The 19,914-nt window shown below is 38.4% G+C and overlaps 1 protein-coding gene across 4 annotated transcripts in view; it reads right to left on the bottom strand.

Moving 5' to 3' along the window:
• gulp1a (GULP PTB domain containing engulfment adaptor 1a) overlaps positions 1–19,914 on the bottom strand; it is a 47,063-nt gene that overhangs the window by 17,224 nt on the left and 9,925 nt on the right. Inside the window, exons 1-3 of one of the 4 annotated variants that reach the window (XM_035677068.1) lie at positions 17,760–17,932; positions 12,484–12,564; positions 1,897–1,958 (exon numbers count right to left, since the gene is read on the bottom strand). In XM_035677068.1, the coding sequence (XP_035532961.1) occupies positions 1,897–1,958; positions 12,484–12,564; positions 17,760–17,919 (303 nt within the window). In that variant the 5' untranslated portion in view covers positions 17,920–17,932. Of the gene's footprint in view, positions 1–1,896; positions 1,959–12,483; positions 12,565–17,755; positions 17,933–19,914 lie in introns of those variants that run through there. The other 3 variants (XM_035677065.1, XM_035677067.1, XM_035677066.1) reach the window with 3 other exon arrangements.

The raw sequence follows: 19,914 nt of genomic DNA on the forward strand, positions 1-19,914 counted from the left end.
AGACAAAATAAGCCATAACACCCCACACCCGCTTTAGTTTCCGTGCAAATCCTCCATATACGAATACTCATAGTGCATGTCTGAAACCCTCCACATTTAGCTGCCACAGTCATTAGTAGAACTTAGCAAGCTATCCCTTGCGCAGCTTTCCACAAGTATCCACTGATCAGGATCCACTCGTCTTTGACTTAGTACATGCCGCATGAACCTCTCGCGGTGAAAAACTAAACTGTACATTGTAAAACCCCCAAATTGCCATAAAACACAAAGAACATGACCATAGTGTTCTTATTCAGCCTCGCTTCCTACTATAGCACCATTTCCCATGTCACAGATAACACATTATCTTAGGTTTAGTTCCAGAAAGCCTCAAGGAAAATCTTGTGGTTCACGAGAAGTGAAAAATACAGGAGGTAGTTTAGTCCTGCCATCAAAATGATTCAAGTCACGGAAGATTTTTTATGATCTTGTGGAATGAATGGATCCGAAAATTAAAACAAGACTTTGAGGCGAAAAGATGGATCCTTCTCTCTTCCAACTAGCTAGAATACTGAACAATAAATTGCTAACTGAGCTTATTTTCAAACTTTAAACCGGGGAGAATAGGCCAAGAACAGTCTCAGCACTTTGGCGGTCTCATTCCCTCCAAATTCCTGCAGTGATGAGTGGTGTACTCAGATCTCAGCAAATTCAGCCAGACAGGCAACTCATCAGTGAAAGCTGACAATATGCTTTGATTTTAGAGACGTGTCTTCCACCAGTTCCCCCTGCTTTTTTGCTGCATATGGTGGGAGCTTCAGCAGTTTGGGGGGATGTGGTAGTTTCGGAGTTCCACCTCCATTCCATCATAACATTTCTGAGTCTCAGGATGTGGGCTGACAGATTCACTGCCTCATAGGAGATAAACTCTTTGTCAAAATGAAGCAGAAAACCGTTCTGACAGGGAAGTGCTCCCCAAGTGAGCCAGTCCTCCTACAAGATGCGTTTGTTGGACTTTTGAAAAAGGAGTTTTATCGCAAGGCATGTTCCCACTCAAGGCCGGGTGCGCCATTTATTTCAAGTTATTCTCGTGTCAGGACCAGGAGTGTTGGCTGCTTTTGACAGAAGCATGAGTCACTTTATGTAAAGACCTCACTCATTAATACATAAACAAATCAGGAAGGTTGAAGCACAGAGAAACTTTCAAATTAAAGTTGGATAAGGATGATTTTTCCCCATTACATCACTGAGGGAAAACAGCTGCTTGGAAAGATAAATAGTATAATATATACGTAGTGTAGATACTTAATTTGTGTTTCCATTCAAATCAAATCATCCACCATTAAATATCCAAATTCTCCCTGTCAAATTCATCTTAACTGAGGTAACCTGAAAATGTAATGGATGATGAAAAGGGGTAAAGGGTGTTGGGAAATGCTGGTTGCTCCATCTGGTGCAAACAGGAAAAACAACTACATCAGCCAAGCTACTTTGAGCTGCTGCCCTCAATGAAAGGCCTGGTTGTCTCAGGAGAAATGCATCATGGAACACCTGGCCTGAAAGGTGTCGGTTTGATAGGTCTGACAAATGAACAGGAAGGTGGAAGCCACAAAAGGAGAGATTCTGTTTTGTTTGTGTATTTCAGTTTGGACAGTGAAAGCCTCCCATCATTCTTTAACATAAAAATGTGTCTCTGGTCTTTTTTTTTGTTGGATTATTTTACAGTCACTAAGCTCTTACAATGCAACAGTCTGATGGTTAAATACACAAGGATACAAGGTTATTTAATTGCTGTTTTACAACACAGGGTTGTATAATGAAATGCAGGTCATAGCTCCCTTAATGCTTCTCATAAAAACAAATAATATACATACAAAAATGATATACAGTAAAATGGATAAATAAGTCATAAAATACCTTGGCATTGTAGGGTATGTAATGCTTGGCCAGTGCCTCCGGGGTGTGCATCCATGATTTATCTGAAATGATACAAACAGCTCACTCAATAAAGCAGTCTGAATCAACTGTCTTGCTCAATAAAGTATGGCAGAGGTACAAACTATGGAAGTTGTTAAATCTCACACAAAGAAACGTGTGAGGAATGAATATTTTACATCAAAGCACAAAACTTTAACATCACAGAAAATGGAGGAGCTTAGCCGTAAGACCTTGAGACATAAGAAAAGAAATATGTATTTCTTTCAAGAAAACAATGAGAAAGCTCACAACTGGGTTTGATCAAAACATTTTGTCAAATTATCTTTTTTTATTATTTAAAGTCCAAGTGAAATGAAAATTGTCAAAGCTTCAAGATTGACTTGTTGCTAAGAAAAGCTAAATGTCACCAACAGTAATATTAGTTGCTGTTAGCTAGTTAGCTTGTGCAGCAAATGTTAGTTGACTTTGCCCAGGGTTTTAGGAGCTAAACCCGGAAAAAAACACCTCTGTACTGTCCTCAAACTCTGCCTCTGTTGGCATCGGATGCTGCATTCAGTCCCTGTCTTGCCGTGCTGTTCACTGGCAGCTCCCAGTCCAGCGGTCAGCTAATGGCTAATGGTACGGCTGCTTGTCCTGCACGTCTGGCAATTGAACTTGTGACCTTGTAGTCACACGTCCACTTCTCTAACAGTGTGTTCAGACTGAGCACAGGACACATTTCAGAATAAATGGAGTATTGCATTTTAACATAATGTAAAGATGTGAATGTCCTCCAGATCACAAAAATTAAAGGTGCCCTGTGTAGTTTCTGACCACTAGTATGTTATTGTGCATGTGAAACGCAATACACATTCCTGCTGCAGGTTCCACAATATTCCACTGATCAGACAGTTTGTGATAGTGACATGCGATACAGTATATAGCAATGACCCAACAAAGACTGAAAAAATATTTTACAATCTTACAATGTTACATATTTAATTAAAAAAAAGTTTTGGGTGAGAAACACTGACTGTAAACTTTAGTTTGTTTACAAGAAAAACTCAACAGGGCCCCTTTAAAGTGGAGATGAATCAGCTAAAGCTCAAAATGCCTTAACTTTGTCCCCGTAACAATGGCCGGCAAAGTGAAAAAGAAGAGACACTAGGAGGAATAATAAAAGGTGGACTGGGTTTCCAAGAAAGTTTTGAGACCAGTGAAAGTCTGGCTTGTCACACAAAAATACACAGAGCTGGTTGAAAGCTATAATCCAGGGTGCGGATACTTTTTCTTGTCACACAAACATACAGAAATCCTCTGCACACACCTGGTCAGAGCGTATGTTCCTGACTAATTACAGCTAACGTCTGCAGTGGATTGGCTGTTTGTCCACCACAAACATTAACTGCATAAATGAGGGCTAAAACTGGCTTTCCAAGAATCTGAACAAATCTTAAACCTGCTTCCAATATTGATCCTTTACTTAATGAGTTTCAGGTATGGCTCCTGTCAAAACGCCCCATTGTGCTCCAATTAAACACTGACAACGTTTTGCTTCAGGAATAGTTGACAGTCTGTTGAGTTGATGAAACAGACAGTTGTCAGCCGGTTCAATTTATACTATCCAGTGACAGCAAGCACAAGTAAGAGGAGATTTAAAGCCTTTTAGAAAGCTTCCTTTTCTGTTTTTTGCTCTCTTTTGCAGATGTATTATGCAGTGCAGCTGTCAGATGAAAACTGCCTTTTGTTCTTGGAGAGAATTAAAAGCTGCCCATTAATTCCGTATGATATTAGCTTCATTATCTTATTTCAGAGGTTTTTATCTGTCAAACACATCTAAATTGAATTAGATAATTTAGGCCTATTAGATCGAGAGTTAGTAGACTCTGGATGTGATTGGAAGACACTTAGCAGACTCACTGGTTGACTTGGATTGGATTCCTAGTGTAAAACGGATACGATAACAACGCCAATCAACGGAAGAAAGCACATTTTCAAAACTATTTCGAGTTAATAAAACTATAAATGAATATCACTTGCATTTTGAGTATCATTTTTGACATAGTATCACACGTTATTTTATGTGCAGTTAATGACTTACTGACAGTGTTTGAAGATTAAACCAACACAAAATGAGCAGAAGATCATAGATCATAACAGGTCATTGGCGGTTTTCCGCATTTCTTAATCATCCACTGATTAAGGATCCTTTTCTTTCCTCATTTCCCATTCATAAACGGCTTATCAGCCTGTTAATGAATCTTATGACAAAAGATGCATGACTGTGACCTTGGGGCACTCACCTCCTGTAGGTTGATTGTGCTAATCAAGACTTTGCGAGATGCAAATGATGTGAATCAACTTTACCATGTCCGCTGTATAATTATGCTAATGACTTTGTTTACATTGATGTTGTTGGCTAAGTGGCTTGATAAATTCAAAGTCTACTCTAATTAGTTTTAATTTTGTGCTCCACATTTGCTTAATTGTGATTGCTCATGTTTGCTAATCTGACATATTATTTACAAGGAAAGCAATAGGCTTTCTCTTGACATGCAATGGAAGTCATGTTTTCTGGAAATCAGTTTGATGGCAGAAAATAAACAATACTGGCAAACATTTTACACACAAATGGTAACTTTGTTTCACTTTTCAGACATGCATTGCATGGTAAACCCTGAGACTTTCCCTCTACTTAAACTGTCCTCCTTTTAAGTTTACTTAACAGCTGTGCAATGAGATTATCCCCTGCTTGCACCTTGCACCTTGCAACAGTCTCCTCCAAAGTGCAATTAATTTCCTAGTGGGACTCTTGAGTGGAAGTTGATAGAAGGAGGAAGCATCTCCTTTCTTGTACAGTTAAGGGGGCTAAGAAACTGCAAATTCCAAGAAAGAGGAAGGAGGAAGAAAGGAGGAGGTGAGGGCTGACACAGCGGCATGGCAGGTAGGCTGACATTTTTTCAAGGCGTCAGCACACATTGTTCTGATTAAAGGAGAGAAAGTGGTGGGGGGGGTACTCTTTCTCTCTTTGCTGCACAAAATGGCAACTACGTGAGCAGACCAAAATTGGCAAAAGTGCTCTCAGGGTCGCCATGAGGGAAGATTAACCGTCGGGGCGTAAGGATGAGATGTGGCGTCTGAAGGTCGCTGTGTGTGGTTGAGTCGTCAGGTGTTGGATGAAGATTCGAGGGATGACAGTTTGAAAAGTGTCAAAGCATCTCTGTCACACTGTAGTGGACTGCATACAGGTCTCTGGAGACAGGGAGTGCATAGCTTCTCAGTGCTTTCGGGTCTCCTGCAGAACCAGTTAGCACATGTGAAAGCATAAAGGTCACGGGTCTTTCATGCGTGTTACACTCCAGCAACCACTGTACTGTTACTAGCAATAGTTCTCTTCATATTTCCTCTGTTACAACACAGGGTTGGGTATGCACTGCACTTTTACCTGCAGTAAAATATGCTTAAAATTATATCTTTAAAAAGTACGTATACTGAAAGATATGGTGTGCAAAAGAACAAAAAATAAGTAAATAATATCATCTCCTACGGATCATACGAATATACTGATCCTGATGTTTAACACTATGCTCTTATTTTCTAAAATTTGAACCTTGGATTTGCTTTCTTTAAAACTACCTGATCTATTGGCAACTGTGTGGAGTACAGCCCAAAACCCTGCCCATAGATACCTGCTCTGATTTAACAGAGTAGACAGATATAAATGGTTAATCATTTGGCATGGGAGGAAGAAAAGAAGAAATAATGTATACCTTCAGATAACAATAAAGCCTTGCTCCTTAGCAATGCAAATAGAACAGGCTCTGGAGTAATGATTTAACAAACGCTTCAACACATTACTTTAGACATGAGCAGCACATTATAGCACGTAAGGTATGACTCAGACACTGGCAATGTTGCTGTCAATACTTTTCCTTTTTAAATAAATTACATTTTTACAGAACATTTGTACTGTGGTGCACTAGAGGAAAACAGACCAACACCTTGCACCACAAAAGTCCAGCAAACTGTGACAATTTGTGAATTTATTGATGGCTTGATCTATTAGACCTTTATCTCTCCTTATCTACAAGCTAACAGCTGTATATCCCTTTATCTCATATACTACTGTGAATCCAGGCAATGGGGTGATAACGAGTCTTCACAGTCTTTGATGTTGATGAGATATGGATCCAAAGAAAACAAGTACTCCAGTTTTCTAAAGTCCTCCACTTATATATCATTACATATCCTTCTTCACCTTCAAAAACACTGTAAATATGGTCAAGAAGAATATTTCACTGAAATAAAAAAAACTTTCATAGACAACATATAGTTCAGGACATGAGTACCTCTGCTCAGAGAGCAGCTACATTTTGCAACTAATTCTAAAACTTTCTCTACCATTTATGTGGTTGCTTTCTTGTTGCACTTTGCAGTTTGTCACCTCCCTGTGTATAGCACTTGTGAAAAACAGGTAGAATACAAATAAGGGTATAATTCAAGTTACTATAGTATTACTTTTATTACTACTACTGCTCATAAAAATAACAATAATAAACCTATGTAAAACACAATATTTTTTAACTCATATTGTTAAGTGTTGTCGCCATCCCTCCTTAACATTCTCCAGGCTTGGCTCTTACCTTTGAGAGCTTGAGTGCTGTGCTGTAAGTGCACAATTTTTCTATAGGACCACAAGCAGTGGGCAGGCAATAGCCTAATTCACTGCAGCGCTCAATCAATGACACACAATGAATTTGCTGGGTATGCACAGTTCTCCATCATGCAAAAGACAACTTCAAATGGGCTCCAAGCAGAAAGGACCTAAACCACTCTCCTGCTAAGGCCCAATTGGACATTGTTACTTTGAGATAAAGCTATTTAATCTGTATGACTGTCTGGAAACAAAAATCCATCTGGTTCCATACGTCAATCGCTGTTTGACATAAAGTACTACACCAGGGTGAAATGCAAAAAAGGCTATGCAAAATGTTGCAATGACACAGAAACAGTGTCAGTTTGTCCTTTGAGAGAATCTCACAAGGTTTTGTCTGCACCAAATGTAGTAAATTTGGGGAAATGGACAAAAAAATATCACAAGCCCCCTACAATTTAATGTATTTCAACACAACCTACATGTAGAGCCTGACCTCTCCGACAGAATGACTGAACATTATAAGGTTCACGCTTGTGGTACTTATTGCTGGGATACTGTATTGGATAAGTAAGTTTTCATGCTTTTGTGTTAAGCCCCTGTAAGTTCATGTAATGCAGCTCCTCTATTACCTTCAAAAGCACTTGAAAGGGTTCACTCAGTTTAATGTGAAGCTCAAATGCTGAAAATATTGCCTGTAAGAACAAACTCAGGGCCCATTCAGGGTTAATACGGATTATATCGAGCCAAAAAAGGAAATTCTTAAGGTTCATAGACATGGTCATATGACTTTATAAAGCATCAGGGTCAGAGCTGACATTCAGACAATGACACAAAGCTCTGGACTCTCCCTTTACATCATACATCATAGTGTCCTTCCAGAAAAAGGTTATCAGACATGCATCAATTACATTTATTTGTTCTCTGATCATATTACAACCCATTAATGATGCCTTGTATAATGGTCGCCATGAGGAAATTAAAAAGCTTGTGCATCTTTATCCATCCTTATGATCGAATAAACAAAAAGCACTTATAAAGAAGAATTAGATACTAGTGGACATCTGACCTTAATAAAAAAAATGTGAATACGTGCCTGTGACCATACCAGAATACTCCTCCAAAACACTTGTTGGTTTTGGTTTTTACCAGCTATCATTTAGCTGCGAGAAAATCAACATGGAGAAGCTTCCTGTTTGTTCCAGTAGTTCAAACACACAGTAAAGAAAGAGGTATCGTGACTGTACGTATAATTTTAAGTAAACTTGAGAAAATGTGTGTCACCAGAATACCTAAGTTACTCTGGTTCCCACTGCTGTAAGAAAATCTAGGGCAAATGGTGCTGTCCTCGTCTACTGTATAATCACAGTACATTGGGCCGTGACATTTAGGCTATCCTTCTGCATTAACATGGACTAATCTTCAGCTACCATCTGTTGGTATGGCAGAATTGCAATATATTTATTACTGCAGTCAATCAGCTCAGATATGATGCAGCACATTACAATGACCTGCAATATGAACCAAGATTCCAGTGAGATACCAAATACACACTACACCAGTTTCCAATTACTAATAGAATTAATAAGTATGGGAGTTTCTTAATACATCACCAGGACACTGTGACATTGTGACTGGACAGCCAACAATTATACATTCATTCATTCTCTACAGCTAATCTGTAACCTATATTTTTGAACCAGTAGCCTTCATGTTGTGGCAGGGCTCTCTAAAAAATGTTTTATTGATATTATTGAAATCCTACTTCACTCACTTTGCTTATTTTCTCTGCACTGTCTGACCTTCACTGTGCAGAACGATGTATATGCAGAATTTGGTTTATACATTTGTCTGCTGAAAGGGGGAACGTTTCTTTGCGCTCACCTTGAATCTCAGTTTAACACGTGTCATTTTGACCACAACTATTGGAAGCCTGGTTCAATATGTAACTTATACAAATGTGATGTGGAAACTTGAAGCCTCCAGTGCTCTTGAGAATGGACTTTTCAGGGAAGTAGGAGACATCCTGTGTCTCAATTCTGGATTGTTTAGACGGGTCAAGATTTTCTTTAACTAGATAATTTAATTTTTAAAAAACAATATCAGACAGCAATTATTATTTACATCTTTATACAAATCTGTTCATGGTTAAACAATTTATCAGTGCTGTGGAAATGACCCTAGATAGCATGATTATGTTGTACATGTATTCAAACTAACATTAAAGAATTGTTGAAAAAATTTTTAAATTACCAACAACACAGCCAGCAGTCAGCGAAAACCAGAATAAGAGTTAGAGTAGTTTGATCCTGCAGTTAATTTATATTTCACATAATCAGATTCTTCTTCAGGTTTAATAAAAAACTTGACTTGTATTCAGTTTTTAGCATGTATCTTAGCAAATTTCAACCAAAGACGATTTTTCTTCTACCTTTAATTTTTACAATTAAAAGTAATATTGTGCAGCTTTTGCCAACCCAGGACTGTTGATAATTTGCAGGTAACCATAAAATGTGTATGTGGTACATTAGCTCAGTAAATGTAGCTATTTGAGGCAAAGTAACTACAACATGGTGAGTCAGTTCACCTCCTGGGCACTGCTAAGGTGCCCTTGAGCAAAACACCGAACCCCTAACTGCTCCCAGGGGGCCGCTATGTGGCAGCCTATCACTCCACCATTTGCATTAAACACTAGTTTATTAGGTACTTCTAGCTAATACAAATGCAGCCTGATACTTTTAATAATTCTTGCTTTATGAAGGTTATACTGTCCCAATTTATATCAGTGAGGACATACTAAATATTAGAGACACCTCTTATAATAACTCAATATAACACAACAGCCCCAGAAAATGCACCATCTGAAATGACTATTAACACCTCTCTAGAACAAAAACAGAACATTACTACCTTATGTAGGGAGGATTTTTTCAAGGTAATCACCTAAGTCATGATATCACTTTAAGAAGTCAGAGTAGGTTGTATTACTGGTACGGTACCTAATATGTTAGATGTGTTATGTTTTCTAAACACGGATTCTGTAGAGTCCCAACTATTCAGTGCTGGTCACGTCCAAGAGCATGGAGCAATAAACACAGGAGATAAAAATGATCAAGATCCCTATTGGCATCACCTGCTAGACGTGATCAAGTCCACAAAACACAGCCAGACCCAGAGATAAAGGGGGAGGTAAATCAGTAGAGTGGGCTGGCTGTCAGTGCCAGCCTTCACTCTCCGAGTCAAAAGCAGCAGAAGCAGCCAGAGCAGGTACAAAAATGATCAATTTGTTGGACTGAACCTTTTTAGACTGCTTTTTAAGGAAAATTATTATCAGTTACGTTTTTCTGTTCTTTCATTAGAATTGAAAAAAATATTCACAAGCTGTGACCATCATGTAGCCTCTGCCCAAACTCCCCTAACCCTCGCGTATAAATATTCAACAAAAAGGTAAATAATTAAAGGAAGCAGTGTTAACAGCATCAACAACACAAGGCAATTATATATTTTAGTTGCATTAAGAGTTCAATAGAGACTGAATAATTTACTTGGATGTGAAATCACTGGCAAGTAAACCTTTGTTCACCCCATGTGGGAGGTTGTCAGTTGCAAATGAAATGTTGCATATCAGATGATATTTCCAATGGATGGAGTGTTCCATCCACAACTGGAGTCAAACTTGGTAAGAAACTGAAAAAGTAATGCTTTCAAAAGAATCAAATCATTGCATAAAAAGACAAGAGACAATGTAATATGGTTCAAAGTCTTCCAGAGGAGGCAATTACACTATGCATCTTATCTTCCTCATCATAGCATTTCCATTACATTAACAGTAAAAGATAGGGCTGAATCAAACAGCAATTCAACTCTTCCATAAAGGCTTTCATTCAAATGTTGTATCAAAATCTTTGGAGAATAAACTTTGAAGGGACATGTAATCTGTTCATAAATATTCACTTTGTTTTGCAACAGGGAACTTGGAATAGTGAGATCCACAGAGCATGTATGCAGGTAGCAAAATAAATGGCACATACACATGAATGGTTCCAGATATTTTTGTATATTATGGTTCATGCTCTCAAATAAAAACATTTTATCTTTCTGGGAGGGAAAAGCTTCTATTATACTACCTGTTGTAGACCTTTTGGCACCATTTGCCACCATTTGCCACAGACTGACTGGAACAAGTATTGCAGAAGTTAAATCAGGAGAAAAGCCTGAGTGGCATGCGTCAGTTTGGCGTTTAGATGTAATGGTGCATGGTGGAACACTGTTGTTTTTCTCTAAGTGAAAAGGCTTTATGGCAGATGGGTGACTGGATGCACCGTTTGCTGCTCCTCACAGTTGCTAGCGTGTCTGGGGGCATGTTGAGAGGGGCACTCATTATCTGTCTGCTGCCAATGCCAACTTTAAGATTGTACCTTGTTTCAGCCTTAATTTACTTTTTCCAGCATGCCCCCATAATATAGGCACAGACATGTGCAAATGTAGAGCTGAAAATTACAGAAGTGAAATCGCGGTTAAAATGAAAGGAATGGAGCTGCATTTCCACGCAATCAAAGGGAGGTGCTGCCCTCCTTGATTACCATATTTAGCTCCTAAAATGGGAACTAATGGGAAAAAGTGAATTATAACACCCAAATATCATTAAAGCCTGGCACACCACCTGGGCCTCGGACACTTTCCCCAACACTGTCCAAGGCTTCTCCAGGTCTGTTCATTCATACCGGAGGGAGTGGGGCAGATGGTGAAAAACACATCAAGCTGTTTTGCAAACTGCAGACCTAAATATCCCTTCCCCTGAATTTAGGCAGGGTCACCACAAGACTCTGCAGTGTTGCACAACCACCTAAACTGTCTAACATTTACTCAAATGCAAGGCAGGATGATGATATGATGTTATGACCATTGTCTATTAAATATTACTGTCTGTTTTGTATTCTGCTTGTATTGACAGGTTTGTTGTCCTTCATATCTTTATGGGAATTAATACTTTTATGTTTGGGCTGTTTTATTCCAGCCTTTGAAGTTGTACCAGTACAGGATTTTTATCTAAAAAATAAAATCGTGTCATCAGCCAAAATAATAAACATCAAACAGTTTTGTTTTTTTTGTTTTTCATTTGGAGCTTTCAAGTGTGGAGACTTTATAGTACTGCCAAATTAATGAATTGTGTGGGGCTAAAATTAAGCAGACCACTGCAATCCTCGAGTTCAGGACATGGTAGATTCATAAAACAGTTTTTACACAAGAACTGAATGAATCCTAACATCTGGTATGTACACCTCTCCAAGAAAACAAAACAAAACTAATCTTGATGAAGACATGATAAAACCAGCACTGAGTGAGGGCTTCATCCAAATAAAGTTCTTTAGCATCTTTTATCTATTTTCCTGGGAATTAATACAAATTGCATTACAGTTGTGTTTTTGGTCTGAAATATCTTAAAGGGGATGTATTGTACTTCTATATGTTTGGGAGACTCACATTGGACAGATTAGAATGGTCAAAAGTGACAGAGGCCGATATATGCTGATTTTCAGTCTCCAGTATGGCTCAAGCTCCAAGAACACTGGATCCTACATTTCCCATAATGCAACTGGACAGCACATTTCATTACACCTCCCTAAATGCCCACTTTTTTCAAACCTGTTTGTCACACAAACTTTGTGTTTTAAGTGACAGTGGAGTGCCCCTTTAAAGTGTGTACACTACTGTGAAAGTGTAATTACTGTCCAGGTCCAGGACAGAGAGGCCTACGTGATAAAATAACTCCATATCATTGTTGTGTGGCAACTAAGAAAAAGGTCCTATGACACAGAGAGCTCTGACTTTTCCCTAACACAATGGTGTTCTTCTCTCAGAGATCTTAAAAGGTCTGTGCAGCCTTTGGCAAGTCCATAAGCTAAATGAGCCTTAGTTATTTTTCTGCTCACCTTTTTTCCTGTTGAAGGCGCGGTTCATAGTGGAAAATGTGCGTCTCCAAGGTCCCTCCTGAGTATCTGACAATATTACACCTGGAAAAGCAGCAGGGAGAAGTGAGTTAAAAATGGCTTTGACCTCAAGCCTTCAAGAAAAGGCAGAAAGTCTAAAAACAAACAGTCTGAAGGGTTTTTTTACTGCAAAAACTCCCCACCCACTGAGAGTGAGGCAATGCTTAGCTGTCAGAATGTGTTCAAATTAAAGTCCCAGTCCATCTGCATTACATTTGTTTACCACCGAGCCACATCGTACTCATCATCACGTCGTAATACAGTACTCATTGTGCTTTCTGTATTACAGTACAGAATGTGCTTAAGAGTGGTGATTTCTATCAAAGCCAAGTAATAGGGTTGCACAATAAAATGTAGCATTGTTTACTATGATCCCCTGCCACAGTCTAGCATTATTTCCTAATCTTTCCAGCAGAACTAGGGCATATTTGTCTGTCAGATTGCTACGTGTTCAACTGTATCACCAATATGCATTAATCTACACACAGAACATTCACGGGGGTAGAACCTGAAACTAAATCTATGAAATTTAGTCACCACAAAGCGATACCAGTGTTTACCTTCAGGGTTTTTTCTATCATCTACACATTTCTGTCTGGAATAAAATGATCTCACACAAAAACAAACGTAATATACATCAGCATTCTACTAGAACTTCTTACTTAAAGTAAGAGATGAATGCATATTGTGGTCAAAGTCAGTTTTTCTTATTTCTTTTTAAACTTACTGTAGTCGCAGCATTACAACTCAGTTGTCCCAGAATGCAGAGACTGGTACAGTACATTGACACTGTGCTACATTACAGAAAAAGGAGCCATTTCTTTTACACATGCAAAACATCCAGCATCTCTAAAGTCTGACACTTTGCCTTGACTGCTTTCAGACCTTTGCATCAATTCCCCATGAGAGCTCAGCAATCTAAAGGACTGCAAGGACAAACTGTCCAGGACTAGGTAGCTGTCAGCCTGCTACACAATCAATATTCCTTTCTCTTTTACTGTTGGAAAATATGCAAGGCCTGCCGCATAACAGCCATTTCAATCCTTTTCCTTTGCAAACAAATTAACTTGTGCCCGGGCAATTTAGAAAATGAATTGAATTTTTCCATCTTTGGATTTTCCATTTATCAAGGGAAGCCTGAGCTATTATAGGTTTTTATCGAATGGAAAAATAAATCCTGCTCATGCCTTGGAACAAAACTTCCAACATGCTGTATCCTACAACAAAGTGCTACAACTTCAGAAACCAGGTCTGATGTATGAAAACTATGATACATAGCTCTCTACGTAAATATCATAGAAGATCCATTGGATCTGGGTAGTCACTTAAAAAAATATAAGTAAGTAAATATTTCTGGCTTATGTATTTATACTAGCAGTATATCCAATATTTCTAAATGGCGTCTAAATAACACGCCAACGTGTTATCACAATGCATTATTTCGTATTTATTGAATTCTGAATATTTTAACTTTATTAGTTTAAAAGATTTGGACCTGATCCAAAACACAGCTGCAGAAAACCTGCCCAAACAGTCAGACCTGATACAAACAGTGGACACTTGCAGATTCTTGATGTGACACAAGCTGACAAAGCAGTCGAAAAGAGTACAAATACACGTCATTTTTCTCTTGTGACGACTTTTACACACCATGCAATGAGGGCTCAGATCTACTCAGCTATTAAACACATTGATGCACACATCTGAGACCTGGAGCAACACAACAGGACCCTACCTAACCAGATTTAACTGAATATTCTTTGGATCTGACCCACCTCAGGTACTAGATCAGGTTTTAGTCACTAGATGGACCTGTGTAGACCTCTACCACTGATTAATTTTTTCTACCTATGTGTACTTTATATATATATATATATATATATATATATATATATATATATATATATATATAATATATATTATATATATAGTATATATTATAGTATAATATATACATACATACTATATACAATACACATACATATATATACACATACACATACATACAATATACAACATACATATATACACATACATATACACATATATATACATATACATACATATACACACACACATATATATACATATATATACATATACACATATATACACACACACACACACACATACCCCTCAGTGACTTAGCTGTAGCTACACATATCAACACTTAAAAGGGGTTACTAAGGTCACATTCCATTTAACAAACAAGACCACATTTTATATGGTTGGTACAGTAGACTTCCTTGTATGTTGTTGTTGCTTCTACAAACATCTAATATATCACCTGCCACTGCAACCAACTCTGAGGACGTTTATGGTGCGAATTCCGTTGTATGATGCACAAACACAAATTGTGAGTGTGACATAAATGATGCTTTTCAGAAAATGAGTTTTTGTGTAAAAGGCATTATCAAACAATAGTCCTTGGGGCAGAGAAAACAAGATAGAAACTGAAGTATGTGCAAACAAATTGATCACCGTAACATGGGAGGTTAATGGGTCATTAGCTTTGACTGAATAGCAGAAAGGTGTCTCTGACTCAATAGCACAATGCCATCATTTTGCAGATATCTTTACTACTGCTTTGTGGGGGTGGTGACAAACAAGCAAACCATCCATAAAAAAAGACACATCTATGACAGAGCTCCAATTATTACTGAATTTGCATGAAACATGCTCTGCGATGATAAGCAACTGTCTCCTTAACTGGAAAAATGAAAAGCCCATAGCTGCAGACGATACATAACAAAGGCACATAATGATATACGGCATATAACTGAGGGAAATGTGGGTTGCAGATACAAATACAATGTATGTTGGTTCTCATAGTAAGGGGATATTTTACTGCAACAGAGGCCCTAGAAAGGGCTGCAGAAATTTTAAATGGAAAAAGCTTCAGGGTGGGGACTGGGACATTCCTCAGTCTGCCAAAACAGAATATCTTTGCAGTTGAAAAAGACAACTTGTGTTCCTTATTTACAGGTCTAACATTTGTTAAACACATTGCATGGGCAGATGACCAAGGCCACCACTATTGTTTACATTTCACCAAAGGCAGGGAGAGTGTATTCTGCAGATCTCAGCACCAAACTACTCTGCAGTATCTGGACTGCCAAATCAAGACCTTGGCAGTGGTGGCCTTGGTACTTAGCCTTGGGTTTCAGAGAACCAGCTTTTTGGATTTAAGTGCACTGTTGTCTTTATCCTCAAAGCAAGTTACTGTCAATGTCTAGTGTTTTTTTCCCCCGGCAAAATAGCACTGCATTAAGAAAATACAGCTTCCCTTTAATGGTTTCTACTTTTTTATGTAGTGTGATTTTTATTATAAAACCTGTGGAGAGAGAGAGAGGATATTTTGTGACTGTCTCTCGTCATTTCCATCAAGAACATAAAGCACACGAGAAGTGTGGTACACCTGAAAAATTAAGCTAAAATAGATGTTTTTAAATTAAAGGGGAAAAATCCTGCCGAAAATGTGTTCCAGTGTTTTAAAAAAAGGACAAGGAGGCATGTTTGACAGCTGGCATTCTCAGACTAAAATGAGTGACAACAAACAAAGCACTGGAAATTAATCAGGCTTGTTATATCTGATACTGAATCATTATTTGTGCCTTGACTGGCCCCAATCCCAATCCTTTGGATTGGCTCTCACTATTCAGAGCTTTAAATTCTTACAGCAAAGACTGGTTTCATGTTGGCAACCACAGCGGAAAGGTCTGGCAGCAGAGCAGGAAAAGCCTGGCTACCTTTTTGTTTGTTTGTGACAGGCGAGGCATTGCATTACACCTCAGTATGACACCTGACTGTGATGTCACTCATTTTGATTGACAGCTGCAGTGTTCGGCCTGTTTTAATAGCTTCCTGTCTGATGATTCAACAGCACCCCCTTGGGAGAAGTGTCGACCCCAACACACACACACACACAAACTTAACACTGAGCTGTAAACTTCCTCAGTCTCCCTTCGATGTTTACCAGCTGCAGTGAAAGCAGCAGGTTAGCTCTGGTCAATTCCACACCAGGAGTGTGAGTATATGACACACATATATGACACACATGCAAGAGCAACACATAGTTATGGACACATTCCATGTGTGCAGTACTGTATTCTTACAGTATACTCAGTTGACTATCAAATTTTGTTCCATTATTATGAATGCACCAACATTATTAGGCCTAACAAAAACAGTGTATAAGCACACAAATCACAATAAAAAAAAAAGGTAATTAAAACCACAGATTGCAGTTACAGACCTAACAAGATACTGAAACAGTCTGAATATGATACTAAATAAAATGCACAAAAAAAACTTTAAATAATACTTTAGCATGTAACATGTAGGTATATAAACCCTCACATACACACATACACACAGACACAGACACACACACACACACCATATTACGTAGTCTCAATTGTGTTTCTGAACTTTTGGTAAAAATAATGGAAAATGTGAGGCACCCCTTCACTTAGACAGAATATTATCCTCCAAAATGCACAGCGAAAACCATGTCCAGAGTCTAACAAGTAACCTTCAGTGACTCAAACATTTGGAATTTAGCTGAAGAAAGACTCTTTCTGGAAATGAGCACGACCTACTTTGACCCTGTGGAGTTCTCTCTCAAGCCTAAACAACCCTCTACAAAAAATTTAAATGAATACAAATACAAAAAGTTAGATACAAGTTCATCTTTAAAGTAGCGTTTTTGAGTAGAGAAAGAAAGAAAGAGAGAAAGAGAGCAAAGTTAACGTCCCATTTATAAATGCCTCTCAGCCAGTCACTAATCTGACCCATATGCACTAAAAGGCAGCAGGCTTTTAACATGGAATAGAAGCAGAGCATGCACTGTGGTCCCAACATAATGCCTTAGAAAAGAAAATCAACAAAGATCCTTTGTTTTCTTCACTTTGCTCTCACCCCGGCTCTGGAATCTCGCTGGATAAGAGCAGCACATAAGACATCGCAACTACAATCTGTTTATGAATTTAGTCCCAGAATTCCTCAGTTGAATCAGCCATGGTGTCTTGGTGTCTAATCTAAAAGCCAGATTTGCTCTCACAGCCTGGCACTTAAACTCCTCTGGATCAAATGCAGCACCCTGACATACTTTATCAGGTAAAGCACCGCTACCCTTCACAAGGAGAAGAAAAAAAACAAGATCTATAGAGTGAAACATGCAAACAACAACAGAGCTGAGATAAAAGCTACTTACTTGCCTTCAAACTGCGGAGGAATAGTGAAGAGGAAGTTCCAGCAGATCTTAATAGTTTTCAGCTGTGGGCCAGATGGTGGTACACTAAGGACTGCAGTAAGGAGAGATGATGGGGTTTGCAAACTCAACAAGAACCGTTTGCCTAGACACATGATACTTGACATTCAAACCCAACTTCCTCCGCCCACAGTTCGTCCAAAAGAATTCTTTGGAGTTTTGCATGTGCAAAAAAACAAAAAAAGGGCTCTTTCGACAGGAACTGGTTCACTGAGATGCACCGTGGCATACCAAAGATGACCTATAAAAGCCAACATGCAAGAGGTTGCAGTCTGACCCTTGTGCTGCAGTATGTGATTCATCATCACACTATGTGCACTGGCAACAGCCTTAGGTCAAAATCTTGGCATCAATCAAAACAGCAGTATGGCCAAAACAATATGAAGTAAAAGTCACAATACCACTCCAACACAAAGCCTTAAAAGCCTCCCTGTGAGATAATGTCATCTTAATAACACCCTTTCCTTTTCTACTGCACTCCAGAAACATTTCAGGCTCAAAGGTGTGAATCCTGGCAGCTAAAATTGTGTTACACCACTTTAAAATTTGACACTCGATTGTCCTTTTTATCACATAAAGATGAACTGTCTGCGAAAGCCTCAAAGTGAAGAGCAGAGGGCAGGGGGAAGACAAAAAAGCACAATGTTGGAACTGACAAACACCTGAAAGTGAAGCCCAATTTGTTGAGAGCAAAGAGGGGTTTTTTTTTAATCTCGCCATCTAAAACCTCATTTAAATGTTGTCTCCCTGGGGTCTAATCAGGAAACTGTCTGTCTGACACTGCTTCCTTTACAGCATTTTTAAGTATTTCAATGAAGTACAACTACATAATGAAGGGAAAGAATTTAAAAGACTGAGATGGACATATTCACATATTGTGAAATTTCATTAAGAACGGATGAAAAGGAAGTTAATATAAATTCTAAAGTACAAGACAGACAGCTGTCTGTGGCCAAGGGCTAAAGTTGATAATATAATATTATTATATTATAAATATTGGGCTTTCCAACAATGGAGAACATTCATCCAAATATATTGAGTGTACTTTGGACCGAGATGAATTCATGTCTGTATTAACACTGATGTGAAGTGCTGAGAGTGTTGTACATGGACTTCAAAGAGCTGCTGTAACATTTAGTGTATGTGGCATGTAGCAACTCAGAGGAAAAGTAGATTCAGAGAATCTATGTTTTTTTTTTTTTTTTTAGGGCTTTTTTTAAAAAAGACAAATCAAAGGAAAAAAAAAGAAAAGGTACAAAACACTTTTTGCCCAGCCCATTTTACCAAAGGTCATTTTGCAAAATCAATGGGAGGCATTTTCTGTCCTTTAATGGTATCCTGGTTAGAGATTCAACTCGACGGGGCCTTACGGTGGTGGTGGTGTTTTTGCTGGGCCAGCAAACCTTTGGTTTTCTGCCTGAGAGAGCATTTAAAACAGGGAGGGTCTCAGGATTTGGGCTGTTCTGTTCACACTTTATTTGTATAGGGTTTTTCTTTGCTCTGCCCTGTATCATTTCATGTTTGCATCTTGTATGAACAGCTGTGGTGGGGTAAGGGAAGTGGCTGGCCCAGACACTTTCCAGGAAAGTGGGGCCCTTAATGCTACACAGACATGGATAAAACAGTGTAAAAAAAAAGGTAAAGGAAAAAAATGCTCCTTTATACAGCTGCAGTGGAAAGGTTGAATTGATGATATCCATAGCATGTTTCTTTTTCACATATTTCTTCTTTCTTTCACTTCTTTCTGATCATTGAGAAGCAAATAAGTTCAATTGAAACAGCAAAGAAGCACACCAGACAAAACTCAAATGGATCTAGGTCAGCAGTTGAACACAATACCAATGAGTCATGTTTTCAGATTTGGTTTAGTAACTAGGCTACGGCACCAAACCTTTTTTTTTTCATATTTCATGTTCAGTAGCAAAATGTACAACAAGAAACATCCAATTACAGTAAACAATTCAATAACTAAATATAAAGATTTAAAGAATCTCCATCTTGCTGCAAACTATCTCAGCACTAATGTTCAGAGTTCTTATGGTTTACAAATAAGTTCAGAGTCCAGTTATTTCACTCCTTGCTAGGGCTGTGTGTGTGTGTGT

The sequence above is a fragment of the Morone saxatilis genome, unplaced genomic scaffold (assembly GCF_004916995.1).
Source record: "Morone saxatilis isolate NCDOM2014 unplaced genomic scaffold, NCSU_SB_2.0 Contig5, whole genome shotgun sequence".
Taxonomy (NCBI): domain Eukaryota; kingdom Metazoa; phylum Chordata; class Actinopteri; family Moronidae; genus Morone; species Morone saxatilis.